The 27,775-nt window shown below is 36.7% G+C and overlaps 1 protein-coding gene across 1 annotated transcript; it reads right to left on the bottom strand.

The window, feature by feature from the left end:
- Positions 1–1,950: 1,950 nt before the first annotated feature.
- Positions 1,951–22,099, bottom strand: LOC129273094 (mRNA-capping enzyme-like). The gene is made up of 11 exons (XM_064107524.1): positions 21,961–22,099; positions 17,880–17,955; positions 17,047–17,078; positions 16,175–16,274; positions 15,235–15,314; positions 11,396–11,442; positions 9,399–9,459; positions 8,837–8,883; positions 8,217–8,292; positions 3,594–6,653; positions 1,951–2,797 (listed from the first exon to the last, which is right to left on the bottom strand). The coding sequence occupies exons 1-10, from the start codon at positions 21,987–21,989 to the stop codon at positions 6,101–6,103; spliced, it is 1,101 nt and encodes a 366-aa protein (XP_063963594.1). The 5' UTR covers positions 21,990–22,099; the 3' UTR covers positions 1,951–2,797; positions 3,594–6,100.
- Positions 22,100–27,775: the final 5,676 nt, after the last annotated feature.

Below are 27,775 nucleotides of genomic sequence, written 5' to 3'. Positions count from 1 at the left end.
ATTGGATCCCCCGCCCCCGCTGCTTATTTATTTTTTTTCTTACTATTTGATGATGGAAGAGTCCATGGAAAAGATGTCAATTTATTTAGTATTGTATCAATTCATACCATAGCATATTGAACTGCATCGCATGACAGTGGCCAGTAGTAGGTCCATGCAGTGGCGAAACCAAATTATTTTGTCTGTTTCAAGAACCTGCTTTCTTGAAATAATGTTCAAATGTAAATATTTTTTTTCTATTGTCACAATACTTTGTAAAAAAATGTGTAACTAATCTTTATCAAATGGAAGATTTGAAAGGAATATAGGGAACCTGAATTCTGAACTCAATATATTCACTTTTTCAAGTTTGTATTGATACCTTCCCCTGAATCTGATATACATTTTCACTATCGCATGCCATATACATGGGAACTGTATACGCGCTATCTGTTTCATTGAATGTTTTCTACCAAAGCTTTCGCTAGTTTCATTTGATATTGCGGGAATTAATTTAGGCTCGGTCACACTACTGAAACCGATATCAACTAATCGATGGTGTGTCATTGAAAATAACGCAATAGATTTGGTCGGTCTTAGTGTATGTGTTTCTCCGGTGTGACGAGCATACTTGGTATATCGTCAGAAGCAGATGGAGAAATGGATAGATATGGGAGCATCGACAGATCTGATGGAAAGAGGGGATGGGGTGGAGGGAATCGATTATCTAAGGGGAATGATCTGGTTACTATGGAGGAAGATGCATTGGCCCCGCCCTTGGACAATGATGGCGTTTTGTTCCGCTTGCCATGCTTTTTAAAGGCTGTATTACATTTGGTAGTGTTTTCGGCGACAATGACGCAATTTATTGCCTACAAAAAACCTCCTCCTCCAAAAAGAATAAAAAGGATAAATAAACTAATGCCTAACGGAAGGGAACATCTTTTCTCCCCCATTGCCAACCGTCCCACCCCCGTTAATGAGATTGTAGCGTGACTCCCGTGTGTTGGGTAAAGTGAAAAGTTTTTTTTTTTTTTCGATTTGGAAGGGTGGACAGAGAAACCAAGAAAACCTGCAAGTGAAAGTGGGGGAAAAACCGGGGAGAGATAAAGGGGTTGGGAGGGACAGGCAAATGGAGGGAGGGGGTAGAGGGGAAGTGAGATTGAAAAGAAGAAAGAATATGGAGAGGGGGGAGAGATTGAAGGAGTGGAAGAGAGAAGGCAAGTGGAGAACAGAGGTAGTGAATAATTAAGAGTGAGATAAAGAGAGAGGGCTGGTGTGTGTGTGTTTGAAAGAAAGAGCGAGAGAGGCAGACATATACCGATTGAGACATAGACATGATAGAGGGAGGGAGGGGGATAGAGGGGAAGCGAGATTGAAAAGAAGAAAGAATATGGAGAGGGGGAGAGAATGAAGGATTCGAAGAGGGAGGGGAGAGGAGAACAGAGGGAGTGAATAATTAAGAGGGGGAGAGAGGGCTTGTGTGTGTGAGGGTGTGTTTGAAAGAGAGAGGCAGACAGATACCGATTGAAACAGGGAAAGAGGAGCAAGAATCATTTGGAAAAAAATATGCATGTATTTAGTGGAAGCAAGAAACAGAAGGATATCATCATGATCATCAGAAGCACTAGCACACCAAGAAGAGGCGGTGGTTAGTTATCATTATCATCATCATCATGATCATATTATCATCATCTATCATCCATTAATATCATCATCTCCACCATCATCCATCGTCTTTATCATCTATAATCCATCATCGTTGTCATTATCATCTACCACCACCATCAATTCATCATTATCATCATCATCTTCTATCATCAGTCATCTATCATCATTATTATCAGCAATTTTCATCATCATGATCATCTCCATCATCATAATCACCATCATTATCACCATTTTCATAATTTTTTTAATTAGAATCTGATACAGCACACTATAAAAGAAGTGAACTCACATTCATAGTAGTATTATGACAGGTCTGAAATATATTTCAAGGAGTTAAATAAATAAAAATCCAATTTGAAATGAAAATTAATCAAGACTTAAGAAAATAGCATACAGACCAAATCAAGATTAATAAAAGTAACGATTAACAATACAAATAATTTATTGAAGATGGTTAAAAGACAGGCAGGTTAATACTGTACTAACCAATACTATTTTATATCATGAAGCGAAAACAAATGAAGTGGGCATAAGTAAACAGCAATTAACCCTGTGATTGTGTAGAAATTTTCCAACATTTCAGCCAAACAATATCATTTGTCATATTAGTAATTGATAATGGATCCTTGAGACCAATTGTCGTGTGGGGCTGATTTCCCCCTTATTTTCCTCTCTGTTTTGTGTCTTTTTTATGAGAATTGTTAAGATAGAAAGGTTTATTCTTGCACCTTGGAGAGGTGGTCCCTTGATGTTTTTTACAGTTAAAAAAGAATCCATGTCATTTTCATTAAATTTACACAGAGCTACAGTACTATAATTTAGAACCTGAACATGGTAAGGGCAAATATGCAAAAAAATAATACAGGTTCACCTGCTTTATTTTGTGTGACTTTGAATTTCGCTACAGAATAGAATAAATTTTGGGCTACAATAGTCCTTGCGGGATCACAAGTTTGAGGTAAAATCTATATTTCTCTTTTAAAACTAATGATAATTTCTTCAAATCTTCCAGTTTAGTTCAGAAGTGTATACCAAATATGTAAAATATTAATACTAGGGCCCATTTACTCCTTGTTTCTCAGTCTCATGGACCTTTGGAATCACAGGTCCATAGTCTCATAGGCCACAGGTGTCCTGAATCAGGGTACTAATGGATAATTCGTTTTTCATTCCCGATCATCGCAGAGCAAAAACGGAAATCAACCTCATGGTTCGGTCTTTGAAAACACAAAAACGAAATCACATAGAGAAAAACCTGTTGTGATTTCGTTTTTAGAGATCAAAAACAGAAGAATGAAATCAGAAATATTTTTGGGCTCTTTCTGATTTCTCATTCTATACTTGTGTTTGTTATATATCAAAAACAAAATCAGAACACGCTTTCCCCTCCGTGATTCTGTTTGGAAAAACGCAGACAGCGAAAACGAAATCGGAAGCTCGCTTTCCACTTCCTGCTCTGTGAAGGTCCGAAAACGCTGGAAAAAGCCATGTTAACGTGAATTTTTGTTGCACGTGGTCGTATCATGAATGCACTGTACTGCGTGTACGTGTGTATAAGGCCCGTCGTCATGGTATTTCGATATGGCTGTTGGCTGTGCGAAAGACAAAATCACAGAGCAGGAAGTGGAAAGCGAATACCCGATTTCGTTTTCGCTGTCTGCGTTTTTCCAAACAGAATCACGGGGTAGAAAGCGTGTTCTGATTTTGTTTTTGATATATAACAAACACAAGTATAGAATGAGGTATCAGAAAGAGCCCAAAAGTATTTCTGATTTCATTCTTCCGTTTTTGATCTCCAAAAACGAAATCACAACAGGTTTTTCTCGTTGTGATTTCGTTTTTGTGTTTTCAGAGACCAAACCATGAGGTTGATTTCCGTTTTTGCTCTGCGATGATCGGGAATGAAAAACGAATTATCCATTAGTACCCTGATTGTCCTGGGCCTTCCGTCTCATGCGCCTTTGGTCTCCCGGGCCTTTGGTATCACAGGCTTTCAAATTTCTGGATCAACTGGGCAAGAACAGTTCATTTAAAACTACCTGACAAGTTTTCTCAGTAAGCATACTGATCAGGGGCAGATCCAGGATTTTCTAAAAGGGGAGGGGGGGCACATTTTCCTGAGGAAAAATTTGACAAACAAGCAAGCAAAAAAAAAAGGTCCTCACTTACAAAAGGGGGGGGGGGGGCACACTTGTGTTTTAACGGCATTTTTACATTACAACTTTTAATAGTTCCTCTCAAACGGGGGGGGGGGGGGGGCACAGCCGGCTCGTCCCCCCCCCCCTGATCCGCCAGTGATACTGATCATGCAAAAGTGAACAGAAATAAACAATTCATTTTATCAAATTGAACAAGGACAAATACAGAGTTCATTTATTACCTTTTTTTAAATTGTTTAATTCCAACATGATTATGATATATTTCTATCCCTTCTTTGTTTCTGCTGGTATATTGCTGCAAAGCAATGCAACAAGCGAATGTCCATTCGTTGGTAATACAATCTTTATCACTTCAACAAAAGAAAAACTTTGGATAAAATGTGGGGGAGATCATGGCAACACAATTTTTCATCAAAATTAGACACAAAATGGAGTTGTGAATATGTGAAATTTTCATTTATAGTTCAGGTAGCCTATGTGATATTATTGGACACTATTGTATTCTTGGCTGCACCAAGAAAACTAAAATGATACAATTTATTCATGAAAAATAAATAACTGAATTTTTCCCCCTATTTGAATTTGGGGGAAAAATATATGTATTAAAGGAAAGTGCATCATTATAAAACCTGCAATTTCAAAAAAGATCTGTTGTTCATGTACTGATTTCTTTGTATGCTTAGAGCTGGCCAACTTTCCAAATAGTCTTGACTGGCTGTTCCATAATGATGCACTATTTTATGATATTTGCTGCGTACACAAAACTAAAACAAGAATAGTCAGTGTCACTATCCAATGACAAGGCAGTGGGTTATTTCAAGTTTGGTGTTAATCTTTTGGTGTAGGCGTTGAGTCAAATTTTACATCAGCAAAAAACTTTAAAGCTAAGTTCAAGTGACAATTTAAAACTCTAATTCTAAAAGGAAATGGTTGGAAGCACTCCTATAATGTTTATTGTATGCTAGAATGCTTATTTAGGACAACAAAATTTAATAAGAATAATTCAGGTTTGCATGACATTATATTCATGTCATTATCACATGCTTATCTTGGTGTAGATACACAGGAAACAGCATGTGGGACCACACCATTTTTTTTTCAGTAATTTGTCTGATACATTCATATTACTCTGTAATTATATATTTTCCTGAAAAATTGTCTAGCAGATATCATTTATTAATTTACCTTTATTTTTGAATAATTCTGTGTAAGTTTTGTTCAATTCTGTGAACATTTTACTTTCTGTTGTTTCCAGTACCAGAGTTGATCTTTCAATATGAAGCTAGTCCCGAGATGACTCTCACTAGATGTTGAGCTATCATTAATGTGACTTGGATCATTTTTTGTAAACTCACGTAGTCACATTATGGCCAGTATTCTGAAGTCGGGTTTAAATTAAACCTTGGTTTAAAGTTGTGGTTTAACTATGGAGAGCCAATTGGAGCACAGATTCCTAACAGTACACATTCAACTTATTAACTCATATGACACCCATATTGTTCAAAATTGTCTGGGAATGACAACTGAAGTATTTTTCTTCCTTATGAAAGCAAAAGGAAACAAAATTGTAAACATGAGAAATATACAATATAAACAGAATTTTTTAACTTTTGGCTCCCCATAATTTCAGCAGAGTTAGACCGTGGTCTAAGTTAAACCCGACTTCAGAATAGGGGCCTATGTGTTTTTGCTATTAAAGGATTGCAATCTGCATCATGCTTTTGACACAAACGCCAAGTATGAAATCAGTCAGAGCATATAATATTCAAACAGACTTGTTAAGCTCATTATGGTAGTAATGGTAGAAATTGTTTACCTGATTCCTAGGAAAGCATAAACGCTTGTAAGCAAGCAACCAGAGGATGGAGGGCTTAAGGGTCCTCTCCGAGGGACCTGGTAATGAGGATTTAAATGCCTTACCAAAGGGCACCAAGTGGGAATTAAACCCAGGTAACCAGAATATGAAAACCCTGCTCTTCCAACTGAGCCATCCCGCCCCTCACAGACATTGGAAAATGTTCAAACTAGTAGGGACTGTAACCCAGGTTATGTAAACATCCACTCATTTTGTTCAATCTATACAAATATCTCATTTGAATAACAAATTAATTTGGTCACCTTATTCCATACCTTCAAACCACAGTAGTTTGCTCATCTCCAACCTGTTTTAATAAGTTGGTAAGTAAATGAATAATACAATTTAAATCATAAAACAAGTTTTTATGAAATGGGAAGCAAATGAATAAAATAACAAGGTACGCCTGGAAGCAAGACATTGGGGAGTGTTCACACTAGTAGGGGCTGTAACCCGGGTTATGTATATTCTTTGAAGATCCGCGCATACTGGGTCCATTCTTCACACCACCGTGAGAAGTCCTATGATCGTACGATTGCCAGTAAGGTTGGAAACCCCAATTCGGGTCGTTCCCATACCAACCGTTCCCGTAAGGATCATTACCATACGGAGCGTTTCCATACGGCGAGTACCCGTACGGGCCGTTCCAGTTCGAACCATATGGATCCATGTGTCCACCTCCATTCCACGAGTCATAGTACGCATCCTGTCCTTGCCACCCAACTCTTTGATCCATCCCTCCGTCTCTCCTCGAGCTGCCACCCCTACTTCTGAATGGACCATTCCGAGGTGAGTTGCCCTTGAATGTACTCCGATGTGGATCCTGCTGGGCTCTTCCATTCCACTGATAGGGGTCGTAGAAGTGCTGATTATGCCCTCTTCTTATTTCCCTGTCATGATCATAGTTATTTCTAGTCCTATAATGGTCATTCTTTCCCTTGCCTTTGTAGTGTTCAACATGAGACCCTTTGGTATGTGAAGAAGCTCTCCTGTATCAATGAGGAAACAGACATTTTCTATCAATTTCCTACTCTACAATTCATTAATTTCTTCATATCATGGACCTTCCATGTATAATCATATAAAGTCATTCAAATACACTATCAGTCATACAAATATGATTATATTCCAAATTGATGGAATAGAGAAGGACTTGTGGTAGTGAAATATATTTAGGTGATTTCTCAGAAATTATAAAAATTATTGTCAGTAATAATAACATGAATGAAGAAAGCAAAGTAGATGTACTGTTTTGTGTTCACATTATTTGCTAAATATTTGGCCGAAAACAAGACAAATAAATAACCGTTGGTTGGATACAGTCATTAAAACAACATTGAACAACTCAGTGCATTCAAGGAATTATCCTTCTGGGCATCGTCGCATAAAACATACTATTATGATAACTTCGGCACTCGATGGTTACATCAGGAAACCCTTGATTTTGATTGGCTGTTGAGCATTGTTACCATGGTAATTACCACTGAATGGTACAGTCACCACAACAGTACACAAATAATATATATCATTCAAGGTCATTGGTAAGAATTACACACGAGGTACATTTGGAACACTTCTTTACATTTGGACCTCTTTCAAAGTGAACAAGTGTGTGTATTCTTGGGCCTGAGCAAAATGATGTGTCATGTGTGTATCATATTTCTTTAAAGGACAAGTCCACCCCAACAAAAACTTGATTTGAAAAAAAGGAGAAATATCCAACAAGCATAACACTGAAAATTTCATTAAAATAGGATGTAAAATAGGAAAGTTATAACATTTTTAAATTTTGCTTAATTTCACAAAGCAGTTATAAACACACCCTGGTCGGTATGTAAATGAGGGGACTGATGACGCCACTCACTATTTCTTTTGTATTTTATTGTATGAAATACGAAATATTCTGATTTTCTCCTAATTGGAAGGTGAAACAAGTTTTCTTCCTCCATGAACATGGGGAATTACAATTGTTTTAACATTTTATGGTTCAGTCAAGCTGTCCTTATTGTCAAATCTGTAAAAAAAAAAGAATAATGTATAATTCAAACGATAAAAAGCAAAAGAATTAGTGAGGGACATCGACTCTCTCATTTGCATGTTGCTCAAATGTGCGTATCACGGTTTTGTGAAAAATAAGCAAAACCTTAAAATGTCATAACTCCCTTATTTCACATCCGATTTTGATGAAATTTTCAGCATTATTCTTGTTTGATTTTTCTCTATTGATTCAAATCAACATTTTTCTGGAGTGGACTTGACCTTTCTTTAAAAAAAAAGTGGTTTGGGTCCTTGTTATCTGATATACTATACTCATCTCAAGACCATGAGCGGTCGGTCAATAGAACTAGTAATTAGTACCAGTCATTAGCCTATTTGCCTGTCGGCTAGGATAACTAACTGGTCACATGATGCATGTCAGCCAATCATTTGATTATAATCCATTTCATGATAACTTTTATGCCACAGGGAGCTGGGTTCTATTTAATTCTCTCTTTCAACATCAAGTTTCAGTCTGAAATAAAACTTTCTTTGCCCCCAACTTGACTACTCACCTATCATCATTCAGGTGTAAAAGATCGTCGATGTAATTCTCTCGTTCCACTGGGTATCCTCTCGCATCTTTAAAGGCTGTATACGGGAAATGAATAGGAGGGATACGATATGACATGTCGGTGCCGTTTCCCCATTCAGAAATATATGATATGACAACGTACATTTACGGTAATTTGAGCAAGTATCTTGGTAATTCTTTTTCTGAATGTAACTAAGACTGGACCACTCTGCCTTGTTCCCTGGGGAGCATTTCATGAAACCGGAAGTGATTTTTACTGACAGATGTTATAAGCTCCTGAAATCATGGCATCTGATTGGTCGAGAGCAAATTAGACAGTGAAAATCACTGAAAATTAACTCTTCATATGAAATGCTTTACTGATGATAATGATTAGATCAAATACTGAGTACAAAGTATTCCACCAAACAAGTCACATGATGGATTGTAAACCCCTATGAAAAAATAAAATAATTTTAAAAAATTATTAATTATTCAATCTTTGTCATCGTTCATAGCTTCCATGCAGCTAAATGTTATTCACTTGCTCTATAAGACTGAAAGCATGTAAATCTTTCATTTTAAGCAAAAAAATAGATCAAATGGCAATCAATTACTTACCTTTCAATGCATCCTCCGGCTTAAACCCCTCATGTTCTATCAGATACCTAGTAATGTATAAGGAGAGAAGCATGGAATTAATAATAAAGAACAATTTTCATACAAAGTATCACAAAGGAAACAAACAAATAAGGAAAATTTCGAGCCTAATACATGGCACGCACAAGGCATTCATTTAATAATGCATTGCAATCTGACAACATAATGGTTAATAATGATTATGATGACCCAGGTTCGATTCCCACTTTGTGCACTAGTGCCCCATGGTTAGGCGTTTATCCTCATTACCACGTCCCTTGGAGAGGACCTTAAGCCTTTGGTCCTCTGGTTCCTCGCTTACAAGCATTTATACTTTAAACAATGACTCAAAAAATGTTCATATTTTCATTTTTTCGAAACTTTCAATAATAACTTATATTTTTTCATAATTAATTTAGTCATTTCAATCTATCTTTTTATTCATTTTTACCCCAGTATTACAAAATGATAATGCATCATTTAACTTCATTTGACTACATGTACATTAAACCACTAATGCAACATGTAAGTATAATTTCCTCACCGACATATAAGGTATCCTGTCCTATTCACACCGTGAGTACAGTGCACACCTATAATGGTATCTGAAAAAGAAAGAAATAGAAAAGAAATACCATGAAATATCCATTGAAGTGAGAGTGAGACACCGTTCGCACTACCTTCCTAAAACTAATTTAGTGGAAACTAGCTTAACGTGTGATGAGAACGGTTGAAGCGATCTTGGAAGCGATCTTCTAAACCAGTTCATAAAACCACCTCGCGGTGTAGTTTTCAAGATCGCTTTGCCAAATTAAATTGGTTTTAGCATAAGTGAGGACACAACCATTCTACGGGAAGGGATCTTCGCACATTTTGAGTGCGCTACTCCACACACAGTGTGTAGAATGCATACGATGCAGTTTCGAATTTTGCACGAAACGTGTCACCCCACTGAGAGCGTTCCCATGGCAACAAGATCGCTTTACGTGAAGTGATTTTGAAACCACTTTCGGGTGATCAAATGGGAAAGCTAGCAAAGCGATCTTCCAAACTAATTTCCTGAACCAGTTTCCAGTAAACTAGTTTTAGAAAGCGTAATGAGAACGGGGTCTGAGAGAGACAGAAAAAGAGCGTACAACAAAATAATGCCAAGAAGAAAAAGCACACTACAGTGAAAACTGAAGAGAACAATTTTAAATCAGGGTTTAATCTAAAAAAAGTGGATTAATCTTAAAGGTAAAGTCTACCCAAGAAAAATGTTGATTTGAATATAGAAAAATCAATTTAGCAAAAGGCTGCAAATTTCATCAAAATCGGATGTAAAATAAGAAAGTTAAGACATTTTAAAGTTTTGCTTATTTTTCACAAAACAGTGATATGTACAACTCAAATGACACAGTTGGTGTCCCTCACTCACTATTTCTTTCGTTTTTTATTGTTTGAATTATACAATATTTCATTTTTTATACATTTCACAATAAGGACCAACTTGACTGAATCATATAGAATTAATCAATGCTTATTCCAAATGTTCAGGGAGGAATTAATCGTTGTTTCACTCTACAATGAGGAGAAAAATAGAATATTCCCTATTTCATATAATAAAATACAAAATAGTGAGTGCATGACGTCATCAGTCTCCTCATTTGCATACCCACCAGGATGTGCATATAACTGTTTTGTGAAATTGAGCAAAACTTTAAATTGTCATAACTTTCTTATTTTACATCCGATTTTGATGAAATTGTCAGTGTTATGCTTGTTGGATTTTTCTTTTTTTATTCAAATCAACTTTTTGTTGGAGTGGACTTGTCCTTTAATGAAACTTGAAGAGAGATTAATCTCAATCTTCTGCTTATAATGATAAAGCAATCAGTGGCTAGTCTTACAAAGGATTGAGACTGATTTCAATGAAACTCAAATTGAGATTTACCTCAAACTCATATCTCTACATGCAGCAGAGGTCAAGCTCAATTTGAATTTCAATGTTGAATCAATCGCAGATCTTTGCAAGACAGGGTCCATATTATTAGCAATGTAACTGATTTTGTTGATAGTCTTCCTGCAATGCATATTCTTTCAAAACTTGATCAATAATATTCTTAAAGAATAAAAGCTTTTAGAGTTATGGATCATTGAGTAAACCTGTAAATTATGAAAACAAGTGCTGGGGTTCAAATCACACTGTTGTCACGAGGGAGAAATTCACTTTAGGTTATATAGATGAGCAGTTTGTCTGCACAACTTATTTCATCTAAAAGAAAATGTTGATCTCTTTTCTTTTAAATTCAATCCAACCATCATTGAAAATGAATATATTCAACAAGAGCAAGAACAATGCATCTTACCATCTACATTAGAAATTTCACATCATAAAGAGCTCTAGTTTTACATGATTTCATGAGCTAAGTTTGCTATTTATTATATCTATTAATATCTCTCTACCTTGATGATTGACATGTTTGAAATTACACTTTTCAAATAAATATTAACTTTAAGAGACTTGGCTTTTCCCCAGTTATCCAAATTAAATATATTTACCTTTATCTTTATTGTACTCCTTAAATGATGACATCGCAGTAGTAAACCTGAAATAAAATGTGACACAAACAATATTAGGAGAAATTAAACGTAGCCTCAATTTTACCTCTATTATATACAGTATTTTTAAGGGAATAACATATAAAAGCTTTGTTTCTTTCTTTTTATTCTTTTGTCATAGTGAGTGCGTGTGTGTGTGAATCATAGAATTCCGGGTTCAGTCCTCCACAATGTCTATGATGTCCCTTGACAAGATCTAAAATGTGGTATGCATATCAAATGAATTTGGAAACTCTAAAAGTGTATGAAGTGTGTGCGGAGCAAACCAGAATCCGATGATCAGGGGTTGTTCCACAAAGAATTTAGTACGACTTTGAGTCTCACTTAAATGCCAAGTTGCATGCGTTTTTAAAAGGCATGACTGCATTGGTCAGATCATGCCAAGAGGACGCACACTACTGCATATTGATCAATAAGATTGCACGTTTCATGTTGTGTGCGCGCCGGCATTTAAATGCGACTCTAAGTCATACTTAACTCTTTGTGAAACACCCCCCAGGGCTAATAATATATACATGTATTTAAGGTGCATAGAGATGATCTGGGCCCAGTCTTACAAACAGGTGCAAGAGATTCAAATCAAACCCAAAATGACAATGTATATTTATATATATATTTAAGAGATAGAGGCCCGTATTCTGAACTCGGGTTTAAATTAAAGCCTGGTTTAAAGTTGTGGTTTAACTATGGAGAGCCAATTGGAGCACAAATCCCTAACAGTACACATTCAAATTATCAACTCATATGGCACCCATATTGTTCATAATAGTCCAGGACTGATAACTATTTTTCTTCATTATGAAAGTAATAGGAAACAAAATACTCAACATAAGAAATATACAACAAATACAGAATTTTTGAACTTTTGGCTCCCCAGAGTTAGACCGTGGTCTAAGTTAAACCTGACTTCAGAATACCGGCCAGAGAGTTAAGTCAATCTAAATTTAGGTTTGATTTTAATCCAACGGCACTCCCTGTAGGAAGGAACTATATTGTGTAGCTAAGGACACACCCTTCATTTGTCAAAACAAAGTAACGTGGTCTAAATTTATAAGTCTATCATAGGATGAATCAAATTGTTATTATTATTATTATTTATTTGGCAAATAATATGATCTGGGTTATAGCATTTCAAACCAGGAATTCTCACTGTCAACAATAACCAGAAGTTCCCGGTTGCAGCGTATGCTGTCAATTTGCCATTCACTTCATGCGCTGAACTTGAATTCAAGTTCTTGTTCAGTGATGTTCGACCCAACAACTTCCAGACTACTTGTTCCGTAGCTAGCGCTAGTCTAGGCCTATCCGCTTTCGCACCCGATTCTCAATCTCTTCTTACATTTCGAGGAGGAATAATTGTAAAAGTTGGTACTTCTTTTATCCCTCTTGGTGTATACTATTCTTACCTTCAAGCTATCGAAAGTTACTGCATCACACAAGTAAATAGCGTGAGCTACATCCGGGAACTTTTGGTTAATGTCAATAGAGAGAACCAAAAACATATTCTTGTTGCTTTAGCTTATACGGTGCGTACCATTCAGCAATAAATATTTGCACCAACTTGTATTTGTGCTAGACTTGTCTCAAGACCCAATTGATGAAAATTTCAATCAGGTTCTGTAACCGCATACTAGGATGGGGCGGGGGGCACTTCATGAAAGGACTTGTCAGATGTTTTAATCGACAAAGTCTGTTTATCCGACAGTCACTATATAACAGTCAGACTCCTGAGCTTTTTAGCCAAATCAAGAATAAAGAAAGATCTCACACCTTGTCAAATTACAAACGTTGACGAAAGGCCCTCGTGGGGAGCATTTCACAAAACAAATTTGTTACTTGTTATTTATTTGCAACTGCTGGGCTCACAGCACAATTTTCAGTGAAAATCAAAGTAGTGCTGCAAGTCAGGCGCCATGTTCGGGTTCGGTTCGGTTCGGCAAGGTTCGGCAGAAATTTGCCGAACATTGGTTCGGTTCGGGGTTCGGTAATGATAGACTGATAAAGCTATAGTTCATTCAGGTATACGTAGCGTACCGGTAGACAATTTGTACTTGATTGACTGCATGTGCTCGCGTGTACCTCTGTCACATCAAACCATTTTATCTCTATCTTGTTGACATGAGACTATGAAAGTTATAGCGCTCAACGAATCAACTGTTATCTCGAATTTGATTATCTGATGACATATTTATTGGGTAACTCACAGTTCTAAAATGGCGACTCTTCCTAGTCGTCCATACCTGGACCACACTTTGGATACTTGCCAAATTAACTACGCTCGCACTCCAGCGCATGCAGTCCCCGGCCTTGTAGCGGGACTCTGAGCTCATGAATATTTATATATACTAGTACAGTCCGGCCAAACGTGATTGGCATCACATACGAGGCGGCCATGCCAGCGCCAGTGCACTGAACTGTAGGCATAGTAGGGCCAGGGGCGTGTCGAAGAAAGCGTGCTTATGTAATGCGCCTTTCGCTAATTGGCTCGATGGGTGAACTAAACCACCAATCGCATGTCGCTGATTGTCGTATCGGTACATGCAGCCACGTGCTTTGTCTGCTCGCGAAACTCAGCTCACTGATTGAAGAGCAATTCCCGAGATTTCTATGATTTCATTGGTCAGATTTCATTCGACCATGAACATACAGACCAAGTGGGATGCAAAGTTTTACGACTGCAATGGGACAGGGGGAGTAGAGTGATCATCGCATTGTTTATGGTTAATTTGAGAAGTTGATAAGAAAGGAAAAAAAGAGTAAAGATTGGGGGTCATTTTCCCCCAAGAGATGAATGTTTCCGCATGGCTTTATCTTCATTCAACTTGTCAACGAGGGGAAGGGGATCTTGCTATATGCTTTACCGTAATCATTCATGAGTGTTTGATTTTTATTTTCATCTGATTGTTAATAATAAAAAAGATAACTTCACCTCATCTCATTTCTATATTATTTGTTTTGCGTCTCTCCTTTCCATCTCTAACAGTCACTCACTTTATTTCCCACTTTCACTGGATCTCTCGTTTTCAAAACTCTTTACTTCTCTCTAAAATCATGAAAACTAGACAGTAGCGAGCCGACACCTCAATCAGATCTTTATTCTCCGCCGCAACAATACACGAGTTACGATCTTAATCACATCGTATCGTAATTCGTAATATTAATGGTACTTCATCTTTCACTTTCAGTTTATTGAGCTCGTTCATTCAAAATACTTTGAAGATTTTCAAACAAGAATCTTGTTCGCCACCTAAAAACAACAATATTTTAGATAATTAGATTTAACCAATGAACACATGTGACACATACAGTTTTGGTTTTCTTTACCATGCTTCGGCGATTCGGCCACAGAGCGAGAGATGATGAAAGCCAGTAAAATGATTATAGCGCAAGCTCGCGCAACATCATTCATCGGATCTCCTTTCTTAATCAGGGCCGTAAAAACCACAATGTCAACATGAAAATGAAAACAAAATCTAGTAACCGCAAAATAAGCACATACTTCCAACATACAATTGCAAAGAAGATTAAATAGAGAATGCGCAAATATAATGATTAGAAAGGGTGTAAACTTATAAATTTATTAGCTGAAAGCCGTTTTTTTTTTTTTTTGCCGAACTTCCGAACCGAGTCTTAGTGTTCGGTTCGGTTCTGTTCGGTTCGGAAGTGCCATGTTCGGCGAACTACCGTTCGGTTCGGCGGTTCGGCTACAGCACTAAATCAAAGACTAATTGTTTCGTGAAACAAGATACTGGTACTGTATGATAAACTATTATACTCACTTCTCTATGACTTCTGGAGAAGGCACAACATGACCCTGAGTGAAAATCTTTACATATTGCACATCCCTGTCAACAAAAATCTGAAAGAAAAAGAATCAGAGTGATTTGTTAACATTCTGATAACAATGTTTATAATTTTTACAATAACACTGATGTGTAGAATATGGCATAACATCTACATGTATAAAGATATCAAAATGGTAAAGATGGATACTTGAAATTAAAAATAATAATTGAACATTAAATGGTAGGCCTACAGGTTTCACAGTACACTTTTCATCTTTCTTGGGCATACAGTAGTATCTATGTGGTATCACAAGGGTAAATACCAACCTTTGAGTTGAAAAAAATAATAAATATCTAAATATTAAAAAGGTACAGGCCTACACCTTTTCTCTTTCTTGAGCATATGTTTGGTCCTGACAAGAACCACCCAAACTTACATGTAAATCAGGTAGATATGGTGAGCTATAGCCAATTTGCATGAAGATGTAACACAGGTGGCACCAGGCTATACTGACAGGGGGAGCAAGACAACCAAAAGGTGATATATTTTTCTCAACTGATGATGACGATCCACAGAATTTCTATTGCGCCATAATTCTCTTTAAAAAACACATTCATAGATGCAGGCTCATCCAATCAAGGTAATTACTACTCATAATAAGTGAGTTTTGAGGGACAATTAGAAAAGTTCAATGTTGTCGATTTCAAGGAGCGAAGAATTAGGGAGGGAGTTCCAAAGGCGTGGAGCAATAGATCGAGTTACGAGGCCCAGGCCTCTCCTTCATCATTTCTTTCTTTACCTCCACCTTTCTTTCTTTTGCCACTCCCTCCCCTTCTTTTTTTCACTACTTGACAATCATGGGAGGATGGTCACCCCCTGCCTCCCCCCCCCCATGAGGCTGCCCCCTGGGATAAAAAAAATACATGTACTTACTTGTGGATTATAGTATCTAGTTGTGGCAGTCAGATCAATGAGAAGACCTAATCTGTAATTCATCTCATCTAGTTTGTTAAGAAGGTCATCTGGTGTAAATCTAAAGAAAAATATGAAAAACAAATTATGAACATGCGTAATTACATTATACTCGATGGCTCAGAATGGGATAACAGCGGGGGGCATTTCATGAATATTTTTTACATTTCTATTAGACAAGTTGTCAGATCTGAAAACTTTCCTTGATTTTGATCGGCTGAGAGGCACTGTTACCATGGTAATTAATGGATAAACTGGGTGGCGTTTCATGAAAGGACTTGTCGGACGTTTTATCCGACAAGTCCCATTTTATCCGACAGTTACCATAGGAACAGTGCCTCTCTGCCAATCAAAATCATGGAAAGATGTCAGATCTGACAACTTGTCGGATGAAAATATTGATGAAACGCTCCCCAGGACTTGTTGATTAAAACGTCTCTGATAAGTCGTTTCATGAAATGCTCCCCAGAAATATTAGACAAGTTAGGTCCAAATAATGACCATATCAGGGATGAGTATAACACTGGCCCTAAAGAGTGTCCAGAATATTTCTGATATCCCAAGAAAAAAAGCCATCCAATATATTAGCACTACATGTAATGATCACTATTCATTAGACCCTGCAAGTCAGCATTAACATGGACAGCAGATTTTGTACATTATGCATTTGGGGAATTCATAACATTTTGGCGCATCAAGCAATATGCTTTAATATTGCACGGTAACTCATGCTGATCAAAATACACATTTTTTTGCATTGCTAAAAAACAAAAAAATCAATCAAGCACGAAATGACTATGAGTCCTTATAAAAGTTATCCGCTGTTGACTTACCTGTCTTTTTCTTGTAATCTGAAGATCAGTTTCTGAAAATGTCAATAATAAAATAATGAATAATGGATGTCAAAGGAATATAAAACAAAATTTTGTGACTCACATAAGAACAAGAGTGTTACTAGTAATGTCACATTTCGAGTCGAAAACAGCCGTTTTATTCATTTTTATTCAAACCACCTATATGACGCTGGTACAAAAAATGTTAAAACGGCTATTTTCGACTCGCCGTACAACAAATGTGACCGAGGTATTAGGTGAGGTACAAGTAAAATGTAATTTATAAGGAAACTAGTATAAATCATGATGATAATGAAAAAAAAATGCTGCCCACATGAGGGCTCACATTGGGAGAGATTTAATAGTGTTTATTCATATTTGATTAGCTTGATGTAAAACCTAGTACTATTAATTTAATTATGGTTTACTAGGTGGGAGTCATGGGCCACTTTTCATCATTTTAATGATGGCAACATCAGGCCCAAAGAACAATCTATAAAAAAAATAAATAAATAAAAGCCTGTGTGCCAGTGTGTGCACACATAGTAACTAATGCTTATTCACACTCATTCAGCCTAGACAAATTCCATCATGTTTCTCCACTAGTTTAGATCAAAACCTTTTAATTGACTACAGCATTGTGACCTCGTAAACTATGGAGAGAAGCAAAAATGTCCCCCCCCCCCCCACTGCAAAGGTCACACAAGCGAGTCAGTCACTTACATTCTAGGGTGATTCAAGGAGATATATCCACATCTAATTAATTGACCAATCACATGACAACAATCTTCCGACATCAAAGACAAGATATTTATAAATTGGCATTCACTCACTTCCTTTAATGGTACTTTGAGTGGGAGTATGTTGGTCCCTTTGATGACATCGCCAAAAGGTTTATAATTCTCCCACCTGTGGAAAAGGTCAGAAATAAAAAGAGTTACTTTAGAGCTACACTGTACATGTACCTACATGTATGGGTAACAATACCAACATTTTCAAAGTGCTTGGGTACATGGATTCCTATTTCAGATGAATGAGGCCATGATTGTGGAGAGTCCAAAACAATCAAATAACCAATTTCAAACAAGCACATTTGCATCAATATGTATAACTTTGAGCTTGTAATGAATTAAAGCACAAAGATGAAAGAAAAAAAAATGTACATAGGAAATTTGAAGAAGGCCTACATGTATGTATTTAGCTACCTGACTTAACAACAAGTAGGCGTATGTGTGCTTATCATGTTTTAATCAGCCTGATTGCCATAATTCAACTTTTAGGATCAAATGTAAATACTCCAATGCTATTTGGACACTGTGTCCATATAACAGCAGTATACAATATTTTGTTTCATATCTACATAGAAATGAGTCTAAATGGCATATGTTTTCCTATAAAATGTATGGACTTAATAAAAATGGAAAGTGTGATTAGTATTGAGTTTAGTACTTTTTGGTGATATTTGATGCATCTTTTTACCCGACATAATGGCTAATAAACTGGGAGCTAGATGTTCATCTGTCAGCCTCACAGAGCCTAACCTGCAAGCTGAAGTGGCAGACATCATTGGAATTGTCAAAGAGCAAGACTGCTCTGTAAATGGTATCCCACGGGCCAGGATATGAGAGTACTAGAAGCTTCTATAAAAACTAAGATCAAAGTAAATGAGAATGAAACCATTGGATTTGTGTCCAACGGTTTGCAAAAGTCCATCAACCGAGATGGTGTCAAGGAGAAAAGAAAGTTCTTAGCAAGAAGCAAGGGACGAACAGTTTGAACTGATCATCAGAAGGTCCCATAACATTGATATACAGTGCGTCCCAGAAAAAAACGAAACCGAGATTTAGCGATGATTTATCATAACTTAATCATAAATAAAATAAACAAATGACCTACCATTGTAAAGCTTAGAATCTCCCCTTTCATCTGATATTACTTAGATTATTCCTCATTCACGCATGAGTGAGCAAAAACAATTTGAAGAAAGGATGCCAAAAACTTATTTGGCGGGGGGTATCTGAATTTCAAAAAGAAAATCACATGACTAAAAAGTTCAATATCTGCTCTTTTGTTTGATACCTTAATCACAGAAAATGGTCAAGAAGTAAACAAGTTATGATCACTCGAAACAATGCTTGTATTTCCATAATTTAATTAAATAAACGTGTTTTCACCGGTTTCCCACAGAAGCTATCGCACGGTAACAAAAGACTTAATGCATGGCTGATCGTCAACAAAACGGAGTGTCGAGTGAGTTTAAACGCTAGCCTGTAAAACCTCTTCATTTTATGAAATTATTGAAATTCAAGCCTTATTTCAAATAACCAGAACTTTGTTATTTCTTGACCATTTTCTGTAATTAAGGTATCAAATTAAAGAGCAGATATTAAACTTTTTAAAAATGTGGTTTTCTTTTTAAAACCCAAGTGACTTTTTGGTATCCCCTTTTCAAATTGTTTTTGCTCACTCATGCGGGAATGAGAAATAATCTCAGTAATCTCAGATGAAAGAGGAGATTCTAAGCTTTAAAATGGTAGGTCATTTGTCTATTGTATTTGTGATTAAGTTATGATAAATCATCGATAAATCTCTGTTTCGTTTTTTGTGGGACGCACTGTACATCGTACATGTACAATGGACAACACTTATGTGACTGGCATCCGTCAGCAAGTCAGATAAAGTTCTGCAGAATACGTGGAATTGATAAATGATACCCGCCAAGAAATCAACAACAATCTGCTGACAAGCATTGAAAACACTACAACAGATTGTTACGTCACAAATGTGGCCATTGAATAGAAGCAGGAGGATCTAAACTAGAAAGAAAGTGAACTCCTTTCAATGTGCCAGGCACCCTTTAGACACATTTGCAAAGGAAGCAATTACCATACTGAGGAAGCTTGACACTGAAGCAGACCAACCTAAAAAAATTTAAAAAAAACTGCCTTTCCATAGCAGGAATGAATGTAGTGCCAAGACACTCATTAGAGGAGCTTCCAAATTGTTCAACAGCGAGGGTGTGGGGGAACGACAACTTTGAGTGCATTCCTCAATGAGTAGGGTGTCAAGCATAGGATGCCACGTTTCATCAGAAACAGGTTTGGCATACTATTTTATAGTGCTAGCCTTTTATTCACAATCGGAAATCACATCATCGATTACTTCAGAACAGTGGAGAAGCCTACATACAACCTCCATCTTGCATTTGTAATGCCTGGACCTACTGGAACACTGACTAGCTCTAGAACCTAGTCTCATTGATCTACTGATCACTGGACCTTGGATGAAACTAATCAGCACCAGCACCACCCCAATATTCTTGAATAAGAGATATGATCTTGCCAAAAGGACATTTGAATACTGGATAGTTGACCCTCAAAGGATGCTTGAATAAGACAAGTGTCTTTGGAGACATCATCCATGAACAAGAGAAGATCCTGACTTGGATAAATAACAATGAAAAAGCAAGAGTTGAGATTTGAGAAAGTGCTAAAACTAGTATACTGGCCGTTTTCTCACAAAAAAAACTATGAACAGTAGATGCGCACAGCCAATATGGGAGACTGTCTCCCATGTGGGAGATTATCTCCAATATCAGAGACTTTTGTAAAGAATTTGGGTATCCAATTTCAGAGACAGTCTCCAGTTTGGGAGACCAATTTCCTTCGTTTACATTTGCTGTAAAAGGATTACCTTGGCAGCAAATAAAAATGTGATAAGCAGATTCCTCATGAAAAATTACCCCCTTTCACCGTCTACTTGTTGTCATCCACACACAAACCAAATGGGCTTCTTACTAGACAGGAGGCTTCTAGAGAGTAAAAATAATTTACTAACGTATGCTTACTCTTTACAAAGCCAGGGATTCCATCCCATTCATCTGCGTGTACTGCCAAAAATCCTGAAACTTTCGCCCCCGAGATTTCTACTTTCATTCTAAAAGATCTAGCCCTAAATCATGTAAATAGGATTCAACTTCATTTCCTACATTTCTACGCTATGTATTTCATTTTGAAACAAGAGTTCATAAAAAAATGAGAAAAATATTATGAAAAGATGGGGGAGACTTGCCCGATGTTTACGCCGCCATCTTGAACGAAGCCCCGCAAGTGCTACCGTTCGTTTGTCAATTAATGTTCCACCAAAGTCTTTACAGTAAAAAGATTGGACACTTTGCCGACTTCGCGTAACGCTTTGCATCGATTTACGTGTAAAATAGTTTTTGTGCCTAGTCTTTACCTAGTCATGCTAGTTGTAGTGTCTTTGATATGAAGATCGCGCGCCCTCTTACTTAGTCTTACTCACTTTAGCTCATTAGACGAAAAGTTTGGGAAATCGCAAGCTCGCTCCGTATTTTGTTTAACGAGAATAAAAATCAACGCTGCCTTAAATGACACTATTTGAGGGATATTCATCATATTAGGAGGAATTGACTTCAACTTCAAGTTCGTTCGGTAAGTTACGTAGCCGTAGCCTAGGACTTGATTCTGTAAATCCTCTTATTATCTTATTTAAAATTTAAATTTGCGGGAGTTTGTTGGAATGTTGCAATTTTGGAGATTGTCTCCCCTATTGCAATGAAAATGAATGGCCCGATCTCTAGCTCTCAACAATATACTGAACTCTACTAGTTCATTTAACTAAAGACAAAGTAAAGAGCAGCAGATGACTGACCGTCTCCAATCTATATAAATTCTAGATCTACCAACACGTAAATTAATGTATGGGGCTGTAGTGTAATTTACGCCGCATTTTCTCTGGCTTCAACTTCACAGACACAGGCATGTCGCCGCTTCAGGCCGGCGAAACAATTATCTTTTATCATTTAAAGTACTTGAAAAATTTATCGATAAAATTGAAAGGAAATTATAAGCCGATCAAATAAATCATTTAACAATGGTATTTCATACTCACCGATCCGGTATTTTATTGGCTTTTGACATGGTTCTAGCAGCGGCTTTCTTCGTGTACCGTCAAAAACTCTGCTGACTACTCCGATCCGATCCCCTGATCTGAGCGCGAGCTAGCTCGTTGCGAATTGCGAAACGAACGTAGAGGGCCGCGGGCCCTCTCGTTCAAGGCCCTATATAAACAAGGTTGCGACAACAGGGGTCAAAGGTCAAATTTGAAGGGGCTCGAATAGTTCCAACCGGGCCTTTTTGTCGACTGCTACCATTGGAAATGCGTGCAAAATTTTGAATCATTTTTTATAAATATATTGGAAATTGACGTTAGAAATTTATTTTTACACTACACATTCATATGAATATATTAGCGACCACCTAAATTTATCAAATTTGTACGATCTTATAACAAAATACGTGAAATATCGTTGATTTGAAAAATGGCAACCGAGTTCGTCGCAAGCCGTAAATGCTCACTGCTGCTTGTAGCGAGCGGGACGCTGCACTAATTTCCCCCGGAACTGTCGGGCTGGATGTAAGGTTCTGCTGGTCCCCCACGGTTCGTTAGGAGACCGAGAGGTGAGATGTATGTGGTGCCATAAATTACTAGTTTCGTATCCTAAATTCTTATTGTAGATTTGTGCCGTTGTAAATTTAGCTGATTTTGATATCTCTTTTACCAGAGCGCTCAAAAACATGAATTGATTTGACTTTGAGCATCTTTGAAATTGAGACTTTGTCGACCCTTTGTCTTTGACTTTGACTGAGGTCTGAGTGGGCCCTTATTTATTTTTTTTCAATTTCTGATAACAGGCGGCACATATCATCAACTTGGTGGTCTTCCATGTGGCCCTGGCCCTATTAACAAAAAAAGAACAGCAAAAAATATTACTACTAGATCTAATAATGGGGCCAATATAGGCAAGTCTAAGAACAAGAAATAGATCTAGATATCTACATGCAGTGTCAGTGAGTTATATTAATATAAACATGACAAAATGTACAGGCAAAAAAGTGTATGCAAACATGTTATAAGAAAGGTTATTGGTATCCTTAGGAATTACGTTCATTTGATAATCAACTTTGGCAATTTGATTTGAATCATTTTTTTTAATTTAGATTTTGAAGATGAAACATATTGCCTATTAATAATTGGTGGAAAGTGAGATAAGTGCTGTGCAGAATGCAGATATTCACTTCCACAAACTTTATTTTTAATTAGAACAAAATTAATTTCAGGAATTCAATTTATTTTGGGGCCATTAAGGCATAAGATGAATTTACAACCAGGACTGTACCAAATAATGAAGCATTTATCCAGTTTAGATAAAAAAACACATTACATATAAAAGAAAGTAAATAAATACTTATTCATTTCAATCACCACACAGCACAGGGGTTACTAACTGAGGATAAGGTTAGGTTATATTATAACCTATTACATTGGATAAGTGGTCTTGTCAGTACTTGTCACCAGAATTACAAAGGCTAGAGCTAGTTTCCTCCTTATATTCCTATGGCTACAGATTTTTCATAGCATTCTTAATATTTCTACCCTTTATGCCCTGTAAAAACATACCATGGTGTTCTTTGGATTTTATACCACTTACATTATAATCATGCCTTACATATGATGTACCTTGGTGCTCTCGAGATTAACATGCCTTATTTTATTTTCATATATGATACAGGCCATGGTTTTCCTTATAGTTGCCACCGTGATGTAAAACTATTCTGAAGGCAAGCGAAATACCCAAGTAGGCCTAGTACTAGACCAAAAGCATCAGTCTCTGCATTTGGTTGTTTCGCTGAACTGCGTTGGCTTCTCTCACTTAGTAAAATTTAAGAAATTGTTAAATAAATCCCCAGAAACGACGGTTATTCCTGTCTAGCCTTGTACCAATTTGGCTATAAACTCTTTTTTTGTGTACTGGGTGAGTTCAATTCTCACGAGGCATATTCGAACATCATTGACCACTAGGTCTATGATAACCCTAAATGCTTTCATGGTGTCAGTACATGGACAAATGAGTTTAGTAATCCAGTTGGTTTGCATGTAGCTTCCTTTTTTTAAATTAGTACTTACATTTCTGCACTGCCAATATTTTGCCCATTTTCTAGACCAAAAAGTTTCAATCTCTGTACCATCTCAGACGTTGTAACTTCTGGAATTTTCCATGGCGAAGAAGAATAGTGTAGCAGAACAACATCTGAGATAGTTTAGTAGGTTTCATGCCTTCATGGTCACCATGTATCTTCCTTGGAGCCACACTTAGAACAAGTTTCATTCGGTCTGTGCCTGCAGACTAATGCGGCCATGGCACATCCTCACCCATCCAATGCCATATAAAGTTCATATTGGCATTAAAATGTATTTGCTTAATAAAACAACATCTTTACAGCTATCTAAATTAATGCATGATCCAACTATATTATCATTACATGTACACTAAATATAAAATAAAAGAAACAAGAGGTAGAGAGTGAGAGATTGACCCTCATTTTATGCTGTTGCCACCAATGAAAGTTCTGAATTTAAATTTGGAACTTCATGAGAGTCGAACTCATCCAACATTGCACAAAATGCGGTCAGAAGACAGGCGGACTGATACATGATGCAAGATTTAAAGGAAATAAAGATTGATTGCACAATGTAGCCCTACATGTATGTAATATAATCACATCTTATTACTATAATGATGGAAATCAAACAATCATACTTTCACAGCTTACAGGCTTATCCAGTAGTTCTCATCCAGAACAGATCAATCGGCAGCAATTAGGGCCTATTTTATTGTCCACAATCAAATTGAAAAAAAAAATCTACATTTAGATCTAACTTAGATAAGTTTGGTGCATGATCATGCATCAATGATTATCTAGTCAACTAAGTATGTATTGTCATTGGCTTTTGTAATTACTTATCACACCATACATATCAACAGAGTAGAGGTCTACATGTACATTAGGCCTTTAAATTCTAAAAGTTTCTTTGAAAAACTACAAAGAATTGAATTTAATTCCAAACCATTTCAAATTACTTGGCCTAGTGGAAGAAATTTTCGGTCTAGATACCCAACCTGTCCGGACATGCAAGTATGCAACTAGTGGTATGATGGGGGCACTTATCCAATATTACAAGGTTGTGATAACATCCATGTGGTCTAACACCACTTTTAAAAAATGCAGTCCTAAGCTAACACCACTTTTATCACAAGGTTGTGATAACCTGTCCTTGTCTGCAGTTAGTAACCTGTGTGGTGAACAAGATTGTAAACAAGATTGTTGATTTTCTCTTGATCTAGACTGGATGAATACTTGATATTTAGGAACAGTCAATTTTGACTATACAGTGAATTCATCATCATAAAAAAATGCCTTGGCACAAAACTAAATTGAATTCTTGAAATTATTTTTTTTTCTAATAAAAAAGGGATTAAAAAGAGAGTCTGTGGAGATGAAGATCTGCATCAATCTCAGAAGGCCTCACAAAAATATGCTCAAAATTAAAAGTTTTTGAGCGCTCTGGTGAATAAAAAGAAAAAATCTAAGTTTAGAATGAAAACAAATAACTGAATGGATCTGAGTTTTTTTTTATGTCAAAAAAAAGTGATATTTTAAAGACTTTTTGAGTGTGCATTGTACATGTATGTTGCATTGACTCAAGACAGACAGGGTGGTTGAAGAGTGCAAGTGGATGGGGTGCTTCCACTCTTCCTGAAATTTGAGAAATTTTTACTTTTTCCAGGAAAGGTTCCAGAAATGAAAAAAATTCCAGGAAATTCAGGAAATCAAAAAATTGCAAGGGGGAGACGTGGCAAAGCCAGCTTGTGCCCCCCCAGACCCCTTGAGAAGCAAAACTAAAAATTGTAATGTAGAAATGCAGAAGTGTGCCCCTGCCCCCCCCCCCCCCTTGAAAGTGAAGACCCTTTTCTTTTAGCATGTTAAATTTTTCCTCAGAAAAATGTGCCTCCCGTTTTGGAAAATACTGGATCCGCCCATGATTACAATTAAACAACAATTAACCGTAGCAACTTTAAAATATTCATGTAATATTTTATAAAGATTTAGATCTAACATTAGTCATTAGATCTTCCTCCGGATCCAGACGTAGGCTCCATCATCGCAGCTCATAATTTTCTGCACTCGTTATTTCCTAATTTTGTTCCTATTTTTCAAGAGGACATGATGAACAAAAAATGTTAAATTTCTTGATTTTGGTCACTTCTTGGACCAAATTTAAGCTCACTGTATTAATTATTATTTATTATTGCCAATTTTCGTTGAAAATCAAAATTGAAAATTCCAGGAATTGTCTATGAATTTCAGAAAATTTGGGATTCATTTTCAGGAAATTTGTTTTGGATCTGTGGAAACATCGATGAGGGGTTGGGTGTCTGGACACTGAAAAATGAAGCCTTTAGCCTTGTATACCCAGTTGTTGTGTGTCCAGACGATCAATTTTAGAAAGTCGTCTGGAAAAATTTTCAAGCAAAGTTTCATCAATTTTTAGTACAAAATGTTAGGGAATATATTACAGAGAACAAAATAGAAGATGATTACAACTATTAAATTCATATAAAGAAAAAAAAGAAGGCTTCAAAAATATAAAGTGTACGGACACCCGACCCCCATCCTATGTAGAAGTCTAGGCTTGCTGTTTTTTTTTTATTTTTTTTATCTCACTTGTTTTTTTATTTTTATCTCACTTCTCAGGAAAATGAAGCAAAAAACATAGCTTGAATAATGCTTATCACCATCATTATTTGTTCTTTAGGCCTATAATATTTTCTTACATTCCGTGCTAAAAAAAAAATCAAAGACATTGCTTGTAAACTTTTCAAAATCGAAAGGAAAAACTCATGTGTCCGGACGCCCAACCCGTCAGCCCGTCAGGAAACACAACCAGTCACAGCGTATATCGGCCTACTGAGCCAGCCGCACGCCTCCCGGCTACGGTTGCCAGTCCCATACCGTATCTTTACTGTCATGTTTACGCCTTGGAACTATTAAAAATTAGTAAAAAAGCATGTTAAAATTCAAAATTATTGCAAACCAATCATTTCAAAACGAAGCACATAAAATTCTCGTTAAAAACTATCATTTTTTTTTTCTTAATAACAATTGTAATTACCTGAAATTTGCTGTCGAAAAATCTCCCCCATTGACTTTGTACACAAACTTCGGTGAATTTGGAACTATTCAAAAGCTCCATGAGCAAATGACGGCTACTTCCGGTGTCGCAACCTTGTTTATATAGGGCCTTGCTCTCGTTCGTCGTTGGCTGAAAATGAAATTAATGCTGAATTGTCTTATAATTATTGATTATAATGTTGCTAATATGAAGAGAATTTTAATTACTCTAGTCCCTCTCTTTCTTTGTCTCCGACCTCCTCACGCTCCATTATGGCGCATAAAATGCCGATTCTTGACAAAGCTGGATCAGTGTACATGCTTAAAGCGACCACTACCACTAGCAAATTGTGAAGCGGATATCTGCCATCTTCGATCCTATACGAGGGTAATGCCGGGGGGCCAATGCCTTTAAAGGTCAAGTCCATCCCAGGAAAATGCTGATTTGAATAAATAGAGAAAAATCAAACTAGCATAGTGCTGAAAATTTGATCAAAATCGGAAGTAAAATAAGAAAGTTATGGCATTTTAAATTTTCGCTTATTTTTCACAAAACATGCAGTGATATGCACAACTAGGTGCATCAGTCGATGATGTCCATCACTCACTATTTCTTTTGTTTTTTATCGTTTGAATTATACAATATTTCATTTTTTTATAGATTTGCCAATAAGGACCAACTTGACTGAACC

This window comes from Lytechinus pictus, chromosome 12 (assembly GCF_037042905.1).
Source record: "Lytechinus pictus isolate F3 Inbred chromosome 12, Lp3.0, whole genome shotgun sequence".
NCBI lineage: Eukaryota > Metazoa > Echinodermata > Echinoidea > Temnopleuroida > Toxopneustidae > Lytechinus > Lytechinus pictus.
The sequence above is the reverse complement of the archived record's forward strand: the minus strand, read 5'-3'. Positions and strand labels throughout refer to the sequence as shown.

Bases quoted from the DNA above. Each gene is read 5' to 3' on its own strand.
- LOC129273094 (XM_064107524.1), bottom strand. From the start codon at position 21,989: ATGTCAAAAGCCAATAAAATACCGGATCG. The intron at 16,275-17,046 runs GTAAGTCAACAG...ATTTTTCTTTAG, and splicing joins AGATTACAAGAAAAAGACAG to ATTTACACCAGATGACCTTC. The intron at 8,884-9,398 runs GTGAGGAAATTA...ATACATTACTAG, and splicing joins ACAGGATACCTTATATGTCG to GTATCTGATAGAACATGAGG.